Source organism: Manacus candei, unplaced genomic scaffold, assembly GCF_025592945.1.
Source record: "Manacus candei isolate 608988 ecotype Guabito, Panama unplaced genomic scaffold, ASM2559294v1 h1tg000043l, whole genome shotgun sequence".
In the NCBI taxonomy this organism is placed as follows: domain Eukaryota; kingdom Metazoa; phylum Chordata; class Aves; order Passeriformes; family Pipridae; genus Manacus; species Manacus candei.
In genome coordinates, this window is record NW_026138091.1 from 4,789,199 (window position 1) to 4,802,962 (window position 13,764).

The following is a 13,764-nucleotide window of genomic DNA, read 5'->3' on the forward strand; positions in this document are numbered from 1 at the left end:
TTGTTCTTCAGAGTATGTAGCAAACCTCCTGTACAGTGTAGAGCTAGTGTGATTCTGCATGGTAAGACACATGTGTGAGGTTAACCCTCTTCTCCCAAGGCAAGGCCTAGACTTGTCTGTCATTGAGAGTTTCCCCCTTTAATCTCCTACATGGCACTTTTGGAGGTAAAACATTGAGGAAGAACACCACATGACTCACTGCTCCACGTCCCCACTAATGGACGTGGTATGTGCTTACAGCACAGCCTCATACCATCCCCTGTTCTGCCTACCTTGCCAGGCTGGACAGCATGCCTGCATTGTACAAGAAATGACACCTGACTAAGATCCAAGGTGGCATTATCTCATGAATCAGTGATCCGGTGGCTTAGACACTTTCTATTTCTGTACAGAAGGCAGTTTACCTAGGGGAGATGTTTGGCCTGCTCCACATGTTAGCTCAGAGGACCACTAAAGCCCAACTGTTCTTTCAAGGACAGAACTGGGCACTGCTTTTCAGTACAGCACACTGGTGTTAGGATCAAAGGGGGATGCTACTGTGGCCCTTTTGTTGTCATAACAAATCCTGTGCAGCTCAACAGAGGAAATTTGGGATATTTATTGCTTCCTTCTTACCAACCATCTCCTAGTCTTTAGAACTCTCCACAGCATTGGAGTGAATGAAAGAGGCAATAAAAACATAAACAGTTATTCCCTTTAAATTAGCTCTTCATATAAAATCTTGTAAGAGTGCTGCCAGTCCTTTCAGAAATGCATTTTTTAAGTGAGAGAAGAACTGAAAATCAAGACCTAGCCCTAAGCCACTTGTTATGGATTTCTTCCTAGATGATACATCAAGAGTGAAGCTTTCCAATGTGGATGATGACCCTTGCTCAGACTACATTAATGCAAGCTACATACCAGTAAGTGACTCAAGGGTGGTGTTTTACAGTCCTCCTCCAGTGGTAATTTGTCCTTCATCTAAAACTGAATATAAAGCTTGATAGTTAGGGCTACTTTCCCCCTTCATTGATTCACTTTAGCTAAAAATCTTAAAACTTATTTTGTGGGTGTGCTGAAAGACTGTGTCTGACTGCCATTAAATTAAGTGTGAGTGATTTACCCAGCACTTAAGGGCACTTTCTTGGATTGCTATAGTTATGTAAGATAGCAAGTCTAATTGGCCAAGGACACATTTTTAAAGGTTGCTGCTTTTATACGGTGTCAACTGTGGCTATCGCTGCAGGTGGTGTCCTCACTGTGGAGCTGTAGCTCATCCTGACAGCATTGGCACCTTGCAGGGTGGTGAAACTGGCTGAAATTAAAATAATGCCCTTTGACAAAGAGTTATGATTGATAATAGCAGTGGCTTTAGCAATCCAGATTTCAAGCCAGAACTCAGCTAATTTATTAAAAACAGTAAATAAAGCAAAAGCTCCTTGCAGTTTCAAAATTGCTTGAGACTGTGCTGTGCACAGTAGAAAAATAAAAAGCTTTGTCTACCGCAAAAGGAACAGTATTTAGATATACTGCTACAGTCTCCTTCTTCTCTCTGTTCCAACCAATCATTTGCTTCCAGGTTCAAGGCAAAAATTTAGTTCTCAAAACTATTGTCCCAGCAAGAGCATTGTTCCTGCAGAGCTCTAGCTGCAACCCCATGTCTTGTTCAGTTGCTAGAAGATATTTTTTTCTGCCTTTTTGGAAACTAATGGAGTTCTCTTTATTTGCAGGGCAATAATTTCCGCAGGGAATACATAGCAACTCAGGGCCCTTTGCCTGGCACGAAAGATGAGTTCTGGAAGATGGCATGGGAGCAAAATGTTCACAATATTGTCATGGTAACCCAGTGTGTTGAGAAGGGCCGGGTGAGCAGTGACTCTTCTTTATTATTAATTACTGTTCTAATATCTATTAAAAGTTTTTACCTAGTATTTGCATCACACTAATGCCAAAAAGGAGATACACAGTAAGAGATAAGGGGTATAGTATAAAGACTGGAGAGAGATTAAGGCTGTGAAGTGAGGATGCAGAGACTATCCCAAGATCATGCAGCATGTCAAAGTTAAGAGTTAGGAACAGAGCTCACTGCTACTGGTCTCTAATCCAGGACTTTGTCCTCTAACACTAATACAATTCCCTTAAGCATGCAGTACAACCAACAACAAAAAATGCTTGTTGATCACATCAGCTCTGATCAACTTTAAATATAAGCTCTGGAGAGCAAATGTTGATCAATAAATAGATCAAATTATCTCTATATATAAGCCCTGATGTGGCTAACAAAGAGACCATTCATGCACTTCACACTCTTACTGAGTGCAAGTGGAGCATACCTCCCTAGGTATGACCACGTTCTGCCTCCTTTGTAAGACAGGGAATAGGTCTATAAGAAGATTAAACAAAAAAGTAACAATCACCTGGTGGCACATAGCAGTCAGTTTCTTTCAGTTTACCATTTTTTCCTGAAGAGAGGGTGAAAGCCAATGCAGACTAGGACCTGTGTCCTTCTGCACCTCACTGGCTCCAAGTGGCACCCTACAGTCAAATCTCAGCAAGAGGTGAGGAAGCAGGCACTGGAATTGACCTCTTATCCAAGCAGAGGTCTGAGAAGACTTGATGTGGAAAATGTGCCCCAGGAGAGGGCATCAGTGAAGTGCTTCCCATTCCCTTCATCCCAAACATCAATTATGAGAACTTCCCATGCTAGTCCATTCCCATCCCAGGCACTGTTTGTTGACATGGCAGGGAGTGGCATCTCTCTCTGAATTCAGATGCTGCCTTTGTTCCTTCCTCCTCAGACATGGGAGGTCTGAAGTCTGCTTCTACCAGTGCTGAAGAGAGGCATTGTTTACAGCTGTTTCTAACACTAAGTCTGTCTTTGTCTGTGTCCCTGCAGGTAAAGTGTGATCACTACTGGCCCCTCGATCAGGATTCCTTGTACTATGGAGACCTGATCGTTGAGATGTTGTCTGAATCAGTGCTCCCAGAATGGACAATAAGAGAGTTTAAAATCTGCAGTGTATGTTTACATTCTTTTTTTCCTAATGAATTGGCTTAAAACACCTGCAAGGCTAAATTAGGGAGGATAAATTTCTTCTGCTGTAACACAGTTGCATCATGCCCAGCTCACCTCTGGTGGCAGCTATAGCATTTGTTCTGAAGGTGCATGTTGTATATGTCCCTTCCTCTCTGGTCCTGATGACCCACACTTTTGAATCCCAACAGGAAGAGCAGCTTGACTCAACAAGGCTCATTCGTCACTTCCACTACACTGTATGGCCAGATCATGGTGTACCAGAGACCACCCAGTCCCTGATTCAGTTTGTCAGAACTGTAAGAGATTATATCAACAGGACCCCAGACACAGGACCAGCTATTGTACACTGCAGGTATGTGCAGCAGCAAAAGGTCAGTGGCACAGAGCTCTTGTGCGTACCCTTGGGAAGTTCCCAAATGTTCATCCCTGTTAGACCTTGGGCAGCCAGAGAACCTGAGAAATAGCTGATGAGCTTAAGTGTCCAGATACATCAGAGCAGTCATACCAAGGCACATGCACTAACCCACAGCCTTACTTTGGAGAAGCCTTGAAAATGATTCTTAGGGAACCACCATGTCTCTGTGGGACCACTGGAGAGAACTACAGATGCCAATAGCTACCACTGCTCATAAGCTTTTGCATTCTTAAATTTCCCATGTGCTGGTCTTTTGGTCCAACATTTGAATCACTAAGGGGTGTTCTAAAAAGGTAAGATATGCCTGGGGTGAATCTGACTACATATGGATGTTGAGATCAGCTGACAGGTCTATCCTTTCCCCCATTCTGACTGAGACTCCCTCTCTTTACTGCCTTTTCATGCTGTTCTGCTCTTTTGTCATCTCTGGCAGTCATAGGGCTGCAGTTTTTCCTCTGATCTGTAGTCCACCCCTACACATGTATACGAAAAAGACAAAACTGGACTGCCTGATCCGTAATCCACTGGCCAGTTGCAGCAGACTTTAGGGTTACACAGAGAGACAGTGAGTGCAGTGCGGTACTATATCTTCTGATAAAGCCATATGTTCACTGGTACCACCTGATTGTAGTATCTGACCCCTCCACACATTACATGGGCTGAGGGATGTATCTTACATGACCCCACCTGTACACAGCATGTGCTGCAGCATGTCAGATTTCTACTGTTATCAGCAAGTCAGCTTTTCTTTTTCCAACCTCCTGCCTCCAGACCCCACCTCCCGGCAGTTCAGCTACTGGGAACTGATACTTTTCCTTACTTTGCCCTTCCACAAGGCAACGGCCTACAGATCTTTTAGAAAACAAGACCACAGCTGTATTCCTGGAGAGAAGAGGTTTAAAAACTCTTTCGAGAGTCCGATGCAGTCTTTCAGTGTATCTCAATGACTGAGTTAATCCAAAGCAGAAAGCAGTGCAGGCAGTAGGAGAGGTACCTCTACCATCACTATCCCTTCCTCCTTCCTAAGTAAATTCCACTATAAAGTGTTATAAAGTCTCAGAGGTGCCATTTGAACAATTTGCTTCTCACCCTGGAGATCTGAACTTTACAAAAATATCCTATGAATATATTGAATGCTTTTATCCATCTGCTTTTCAGTCTTTTGGCTTGTTTTCTTTTCCAGTGCTGGTGTTGGCAGGACTGGCACATTCATTGCACTAGACCGAATTCTGCAACAGCTGGATTCAAAGGACACTGTTGACATTTATGCAGCAGTACATGATCTAAGGCTTCACCGTGTTCACATGGTTCAGACAGAGGTAAGTTTTGGATAGCCTTCTATGCAGCAACACCAGCTACGGTATCTAACAATCTGTCTCTCATCATAAAGGCTCTCAAAGCACTTTGCACTTACTCCACTGTGAAATACTACTTAGATGTATTTTAGCTCTGTGAGAATTTCTAGTTCAGGGTTTTTTACGTTGGCTCTCATACAGTGGGTCCAAATCATAACAAGTGAGGACCAAGAATAACAAGCTATGCTTCCTCTAGACTTCTCTTTTTTTTTTCTTCCCCTGGCCCACGATTGTCCCAGCAGCATTATGCAGCAGAAGCGTAACAGCACATTGTTGCTTTACGGCAGTGTCCAGTAAATGATCTTTGAGGAGAGATAGGTCCTTCATGGATGAGTCTAGAAAACAAGCCTAAACCAGACAGATAGGTTGATGTGATAGGGAAAAGAAATGGAGGGCAGAGAAAATTAGATGTACCACTGTGACCTTGTGGTTTTGTGGTTTATTTTTTATTGAGCTGCTCTGTCAATTAAAATGGTATTGGAAAGTTGATTAGCATTCTCCTAACATACTATGTAAAAGCAAGTACATTTATTCTCAAAGTGCAAAGAAGGTAAATGTTTTGTATTTCCTTCTGTGTTTTTAAAACTGCAAGAAAATCATATTACACTAATACCAGCTAAACACTTAGGAACTGATTTAATAAAGACAAGTTGTGGAGGCAGTCTTTACATTTTTCCCTGAAACATTAATAGAAGAATCAGAACAAGTTTGATGGGTCTGCCTGTAGCTTGATAATAATAGAGCTCTTTGCTGCAATTTGGAAACAAAAATGTCAGTGACAGTGTTTTCTGATAATATAAATGTCTCTCGTATGTGTATAAAGAAAGGCCCAACTGAAAACACACACAAAAAGGGATTCCTGGAAGTATCTTAAGCACAGAAGACCTTCGTTGGAGGGGAGACAGATTCTCTGCCTGGTCTGGGCATCCTCAGAAACAGATCCATCTCACCTTCTACATTTCCAGTATCCATAGTCTGCAAAGGTGGACAGGCATCTCAGGAGGGTGGCTCTTTTTCCCTAGCTGGAAAAAGGAAGCAACTACCTCAAGAGCCTAAATTTGACACCAGACTTAGAGACAACTAAAGTTGTGTGATACAAAGCCTACCTTTGGCATGAACTTGAAATGATGTCTAAGACAAAAGGCAGCCAGACCCACAAAAAATGTCTACAGCAACAGTGAGTAGCTGAGCCTTCACACTACCAGCACTATATGCCCTTCTGCCCCAAACCATCTGTGACTCAAGTTGAACCCAGATCCCTCTTGTAACCAGTCCTGCCCCTGGAAGAATTAGCAATCAGCATCCCAGAGACAGACTAATTGAAAGCTTTTACGGCTCACACATGAGCTGTAACATGCTTGTAAACTGACCATGTAGCTGTGTCAGTGCACAGTCACTGAGCTGCTGTATTCTCAGCAAGTCTTATTAATATGAACTCTCAGTTGCATCCTGTTTATGGTTTCTGACTTGGAACTGTGTTTTATCGAGGTGGCTTGGAGCACAAGCAATACAGTCTCTCATCCTCCTGCAAAAAATGAAGTAAATTTATCCTTGAGTTTTATGATGATTCAGAGTTTGCAATGAGCAGTGAATTATCTTTTAAGAAACAGTAAAGGAGGTGGGGAGATGGGGAAGAACAAATCTGCTCCACAAACTCCATTTGATGTGTGTGAAGACACTAGTTCCTGGTGTCCATGTCTTGGCTTCCACAATGTGTTTAGGGGTTGGAATAAAAGATAGTTCCCCTTCTGTCAATACAGTAAAAGCCAAATCCCACTGTGGAGCACAGGCCAGCAGACAGTACTGTTTGCAATGAGATGCTCCAGCCCAAGGTCACAGCACCATCATACTTGGCATTATTCATCCATAGAAAAACAGCAACAACAAAACAATGCCCTTGCTTCAGACTTGGCTGAAAGCTGTTTAAGACAAGAGACTGCAGCTGGAGAAATGCAAGGAGTAACAGAACACTGTGTGCATCAGCTTAAAAGGCAGTGTGCTCAGCACAGTAGCTGTAACACAGACCATTTCAGTCGCAAATGGTCTCTGTCAAAGAAAGTCTCCATGCCTTGGCCAACTTTCCGTCATGTTGGTGAGTGGGATGCAGGGCTCTGCTCCACAGAGACAGCAGCTGTATGTGCATAAAAGCAGACATTCTCACTTTCCCAAAGCCAGAGCACTGAGAAAAAGGCACAGAGCAGTGGCTGAATTTCTTGTGGGAAATAAGTAAAGATGTGAGGAGAGAAAATGCATATACTTACTGGAGAAATGATGGTTTTGAGAGAAAAGTAATATTAAAAACGTATACCTTGATATATAAAGATGCTCGGCCTACTTATGGGTACCATGTTACACTAATCATAAACCACAAAAAGTAGCAGAGCATGGGAGTTTAACAGTCTGTTCTATTAAGGTAGTTTGATGAATAGTCAGTAGTCAATAATATTGCTGACCTTCCTTACTTTGGTTGTGAATGTCATCTTAGTTCCCTTCTGTGAAAGGCACTCTTCAGAAAACTTATTTGCTGCATAGTAAGAAGCAATCTTATAACTTATATTGGATCAAAAAAATACTGATTTTGCCAGAAAATTTGGGTTTGTTAAAGTTCTGTGAAATATTTATATATTATAATAAAATTCTGTGGAAAATATTTCTTTTCAGAAAAAAAAAAACAAACAGGAAATTGTTTGTCTCTTCTACCTGCTTCCCTGTACCTATTAATTCTTTTACACATATGTTATACCAAAGCATTCAGAAATAGTAGCTATCCAACACAGCACCATGTCAAATTATGCTTTGCAGTTGCTAGAGCTTTCACTTATGGCATGATCCGTCAAAAGATATTATGTTCCTTTATATTTGACTGGTATTATTTCTAAGAACAGGTGATCACAAAAGTTTACTATATTACTAGTGTGAAAAGGAGAGTAATTTTAGAAGTATATTTTCATTTTTAACACCACCCTTGATTATGTGTGAGGGAGTTCGCTTGTAATGATTTTTCACTATACAGAAAATTAAATTACAAAATTTCTCAGAGTGTCCTAAATACAAATCTTTTGCAGTGTCAATATGTGTATCTACATCAATGTGTGAGGGACGTGTTAAGAGCCAGAAAACTTCGCAGTGAACAAGAAAATCCCTTATTTCCAATATATGAAAATGTGAATCCAGAGTATCCCAGAGGTAACTGCAAGTTTATCAAATTGTAAAATGTTTCAAATGTAATTGAGGGGGAATTGTGTTATCCCTTACCATTGATACTTGTTCTCTTCCTGGACCTTCATTTCTGCACTCCTCTGCTCTTGTCACTCTTGCAGTTGTGTCTTTATTTCCTTCATTATTAGTCATTATAATATCACTTCCTGCTCCTACCTTACCCTGTCTCACATTTCATGGTTCCTATGCTGTTGGGGGAACTGAACCACTTTCCTATCAGGGTATTGGCTTTTACCTCACCAGTCTTTACACCATCCACCCTTAAGTATGCTGAGGCCATTGGCTGTGCTCACTGCGCTCTTCTGTCCTTCATGGAGTTCAGTTTTTGTCCTGCATCACCCTCATTTGCTGTTGACTATATAGGCAGCCTTAAGAGACTTCCCATCTGCCTTGACTGGAAAATGTAGGGGTTGTAGGCTGTGCTCTTTTTCCTAGCCTGTATCCAGTCCCTCACTGATCAGGTTTGCAGGAGTAGCAAACCTGGCACTATCACTGCCCTTCACCTCCTGTTCCCGTGGCCAGACAGCCAGTTTGAAGAAGCTGTAAGCAGAGGTGGTTTGTGTGCATTGGTAGAGCTGATTCTTAAGGTCTGTAGAAGTTTTTAGGGTCAAACAGCAGGATCTCAATAGCTCCAGAAATTTGGACATTAGGAACTGAGATTATATAATGAGAGATTAAAACAATTTTCCTGATCTAGCTTGTAGAAATCAGAGTTGTCATCAGTAGGTGGAACAGGCTTGGAGGAGGCCAAGGACTCAAATAGCCAGGTTTCTATAAGTTGAGAGTCCTAGCAAAAGCAGAGGTGGGATTTGCTTTTTGCTGTCACATCAGTCACCAGCCAGCGCTGCTGCCACGTAACCTCCTCTCAGAGCACTGTAGTCAGCTGGCAGAGTTGAACATGAAGCCACCTGTGTTGTTTTCCTTTTTCTAATATCAGTTTTCCTTGCTTTCAGATGCTGTTTATTCAAGGCACTAAGAATGTTAGAGATATCTACTTTTGTGACCACACTTGTTAACTCGGGGGTTTGTTTGGGGTTTTTTGTATGTGTATTTCATGCACCAGAAAGGTGCCAGACCTTTCTGCTGAGACTGTATAATTTATTGGTCTGGTGATTTTTTAAAAAGATATATAATTTAAATATAATAGGTATTAATGTATATAATTGTATTTTGGCATTATGTAAATATGTATTTTTTTCTATATTGTTTATATTAATATTATGCTTCAGATAATACTATTTTTTTTCTTATCGCAGTTTTTATAAACTGTTCTACATAAACTATTTTAAATTCAATGGCTAACAGGACTACTGCATCTAGGGCAGTATTGGCATGACACAGGAAAAATCCTTTAAGGAGAACCTCATTTTTTTTAACTAGTTCAGTGTTTGTGAGATGAAATAAGCTACTATTAAGCAAGGGAACAGTAGTCCTGTATAGGAGTTACAATGCTACTCTACACTTTAAACTTACTGCTTTTCATCTGAGAAAAATGGGTATAACCTGTAACACAATGGCATACCTTTTACAGAACTCAGTAACAACTGAGCAAAACAGGGTTCACCTCACCGGAAGCAACAGTTTCAGTCTAATGTGACATAGTAGAAAAATATTGAACAACATATGCTGCAGTGAAGTCTAACAGACCTATCTCCCACCACATACTTTGAGGGGAGACAGGTCACATTCTGATTTCTTTACACTGGTTTAAGAGAGCAGAATCAGACCACAACCTGTCTGTACGTTTTCATGTGTGAATAATTATAATTAAGAAAAATGTTCAAAAAATGCCTCAGACATTTGTGTTAACAGACCTGTGAGGATGTGAAGTCTGACAACTTCCTTAACTCATTAGAAATAGTGTTGTACCATGAGAGCCAAAAAAGTAGATAGATTGCAAACATGTATATCTCCAACAATTAACACAACTGGCTTTATGCTGCTTGCTCTCACAAAGTTTGGCCCCAGCATGTCTGCATAGAAAGAATCCTCCACATGAATGTTGCCTGATGCCCACCAACCAGGGCAGTTGGAACGGAAAAAGGCTCGTCGGTAAGCCGGGGAATGTAGGCTGGCAGGGCTGTGCTAATCATAGAATCATCAGATGGTTTGGTTTGGAAGAGACCTTAAAGACTATCTAGTTCTAACTCCCCGTGCCCCAGGCAGGGACTCATTACTCAAAACATTTACTGACTAGGAAGAAGTAAAATCAAAGAGCACTCAGCAGGTATCCTGTCCAGCCAAGTGGACTATGTACAGCCTCTCTCCTCTGCAGAGGCTTCTCACTCAAGGGTCTAAACGCTGTTCAGCTATTCTTTGCCTTTTTAGTGTTCTTCAAACAAATAGAGAAGAGGCAGTACATAGTTATTCTCCATCACAAAAAGGAGAGGCTTGGTAATTCTTCTTTCATATATCTACCTATACTTTCCCTAGAGAAAACTTAGCTTGTTACTGAAGACAATTGCCTAAATTCAACTTCTGTTTTGGAGATAAATAAATACTTTTGAAGGCCTTCTGAGAACCAGTCAATAAGTGGCTAAGTGCCTAACTGAGGAACTGCTGTGGCCCTGTGCCACATGCCTTACTGGAGCTGCATGCTCCTTGCTGTAGGAATATCTGCCTGACAGTGGCTGAAGAAATCTACCAGGCAGCTCTGACATAGTTTTCTTAAGAAATCATTCCAAAGCAGAACCAGTAGGACTATGGTCTTCTTAGAGAGAAGGAAACAGCCCGATAGTCACTCTTCCTTCCTACTCATCTGGAGTCTCATCCTTTCTTGACCAAATATCCTCATATACCTCAGAAACCACCCTTCATATCAGCTTTCACAGCTGCTCAAAACATGGAAGCTTGGTCTGTCTTTTAGGTGTTTCTGTGTGAAAATACTGCTCATTCCTCCTGTACATCCTCTTTGGCACCACACAAACCCCAAAATCCACCACCCTTAATTGGAACTGAAAAAGAAAGGAACTAGCATTAGAGTGGAAGACATTTTCACAGGGGAGATCTAAGCAAAACCACAAAGAAATGTGCAGAGTCCTTTTTTTCTCTGTTTCCTTTGCTAGATTAACTAGGTTAGCAAGCAAGGACAAACAAGCATGGCAGCTTTACATCAACTGTTGACTCTGCTAATAACCACTGGACTTAAGGCATCATAAAAACTGCTGTTGTGTTACATGTGCTGCATTTAGTCCTTTCTTTTTTCAGGGATAGCTGAGGAGCGAAGGTCACCATGTTAGTTACCAGCACATGTTAATTACACTGTGAAGACATACCAAATGTACCCTATAAATTACTTCACACTATATATCACTGTGTGATTTTTTTAGTGCTGAGGGAAATGGAACTCACTCAGTAACATATGATCTGAGAGCAAAAGTCTGATTGCACACCATGTATGCACGTTGTGCATCATTTTCAGAAAGACGCACATCATTCTACTCTTTATTTTATCGTTCTCAGCTCCCTTGTCCGCATCTACAGAGTTCACACGTGTGTACCCAAAACAATAATGTCATAGCAGACAACTAGTTTCATCTTTTCTCTCAGCTAATAATGGACACAGTTCATAAGCATCTTCCTCTTCATCACTTATTAATGTGACAGATGACCTTAAGTGCTCTGGCAGAGTGCTCACAAGCAGCTTTACATCTCTGCCCAACTAGGTCACACATAAGACAGTACACACACATTATTGCTCTGGTTCTGCTCTCTAACCAATTCTGCTCATATGAAACCAGTGTAAATCCAGTGAGAAAAAGTTAAAAGTATCTATGTAGCATTTTATTAATATAAAACACCTACATAGCAGTATAATTAATTATATTTACTGTGCCTCTAAGCTGAATAACAGGACTGATGGGAAATTGTTAATGTAACAAGAATGGATTTGAAGGAGACTGTACTGAACAGAGACAGGTCTTAAGGGAAAAGATATCTTTTGAATGTCCATGGATAATGCTCAGAATTCCCTTCTTGATGTTTCCCAATAATAATGTTATAAAGCAAGGCTAGTGTTGTAGCAGATCCATAAGCTACGATTTGCACACTTGGAGCCCAGTCCTGCGAATCTCTGGATTGTCCACAAAGCTACCTGAGTACTTTCACGAAAGTCAACCAGAATGCTTGCCTGAAGAAAATACCATTCCACTTCTGAAGCACTTGCAGAGTTGGGCTTTTAGGTTAATTCAAATTTTTGTATTAAAAGTTATTTAATAATGAAAAAATTGTAATAAATGAGTTTATTAATCTGTGCAATACAATTACAAGATCCACTACCGAATGTAGGGAAAAAATGATTTTACATAGCTGGAGTTGATAAATGATATTTTTTGTTACTAATGGAACACAAAAGTGGGTGAGAGAAGTAGGCATACTGTGAAGATGTCATAAAAGTGCAACTTTATACATTTTTCTCTGCTGCTATAGTTATTTAGCAATAAATAATGCCTAAAATTGCCAGAAATATTATTTTGTGCCATGATATACTATGAATTTCCTTTCAGTTGTAGAACAGAGAAAAGAAAATGTGTGAGCTTTAAGTTTATATTATGTATTGTATATGGTTATTTACGCTTTAACTTTGAAACCAGAAGTTAAATACAAGACACAGAGGAGTACATGAGCACTTAGCCAAGCTCCTCAGCCTGGGATTTAGTATATGGGATAGTAACCATCTAATCACTATATTAGCATCTCCTCCCAGGGCTGCAGGTTAGAGAAATGCATCTGACATTCAGAAATACTGCATACTGCAGCCACAGCTTCATGACCAAGGAGTGGCTTAGCAAGTGTTTAACATTTATTCAGATTTCTTTCCATACTTCAGACATACAGTTTGTGTGAATAAAATGCATTATAGAATGACTACCACTCCCATGATGGCCCTGTCACAGATGTGTGGGCTCTGGAGCTGCGAGATTTGGGACCTATAGTTCCAGCGGCAACTCACTGTAGACCCTGTGCCTCCAACTATCCCTCTCAGGCTGATAGAGACAGACTCCTCAGCTGTTGGTAGCACCACTATGGCCAAAGAAAAAACCCACAATTTTGAAATGTGTCTAGCCATAAATTCTTTCCTGGAGTAAAGTGTCTGAAAAACGTCTTCAGCACATATTCCGTTCTCATATGCAATATAATTACTTATAATGACTTTTCCTAACAAACACTGGATGAACACAGAACTGTGCTACTATTGTCAATTTAATTTATGCATTTAAGTATATTTTTATATTTTTAACTACAGTCAACAAAACAAATATATTTGAGTATATTTTACACAATTTTATAAATAGTTCATGAATAAAACATTCATTTTTAAAAAATCACATTCTCATCTTCTGTTTGACTGCCTTTGCATTATGGATGTTGTTGTCCTGCTGCTCAGAGAAAAGGTCATAAGTCAGTTTGATTTCAGTTGAGATAGTCTTCAGAGAACATTAAATTCATCAGAAGCCTCAGCCTGTTGGGGGGAAGGGGGCTCTGCTGTTGCCCACTGGCCATATTAGTGCCCATGTGGAAAGATACCATTGTTCCTTTCTCCTCTCTGCTTCTCCACCCTCCTCCTTTATTAAACCAGATACTGTCTGAGTTACGCGATGGATATTTGAAACCACAGTGGATCTTGAACTTGAGTGCCTGTTATTTTAGAGACATTCACCAGGCAATTGTACCAGTTAGCACCACACTGGAGGTCCGTCTCTGCCTACCAGTCGAGGATCTGAACCATGCTTTTTAACAAATGTATTTCTTCTCCTCCT

At 40.7% G+C, this 13,764-nt stretch overlaps 1 protein-coding gene across 5 annotated transcripts in view; it reads left to right on the top strand.

Moving 5' to 3' along the window:
- The window catches only part of PTPRB (protein tyrosine phosphatase receptor type B), a 63,761-nt gene extending 50,432 nt beyond the window's left edge, over positions 1–13,329 (top strand). For 3 of the 5 annotated variants that reach the window (XM_051795878.1, XM_051795873.1, XM_051795877.1), the window contains 6 exons: positions 826–902; positions 1,710–1,844; positions 2,876–2,998; positions 3,205–3,368; positions 4,615–4,750; positions 7,852–8,945. In XM_051795878.1, the coding sequence (XP_051651838.1) occupies positions 826–902; positions 1,710–1,844; positions 2,876–2,998; positions 3,205–3,368; positions 4,615–4,750; positions 7,852–7,998 (782 nt within the window). In that variant the 3' untranslated portion in view covers positions 7,999–8,945. The other 2 variants (XM_051795874.1, XM_051795876.1) reach the window with 1 other exon arrangement.
- Positions 13,330–13,764: the final 435 nt, after the last annotated feature.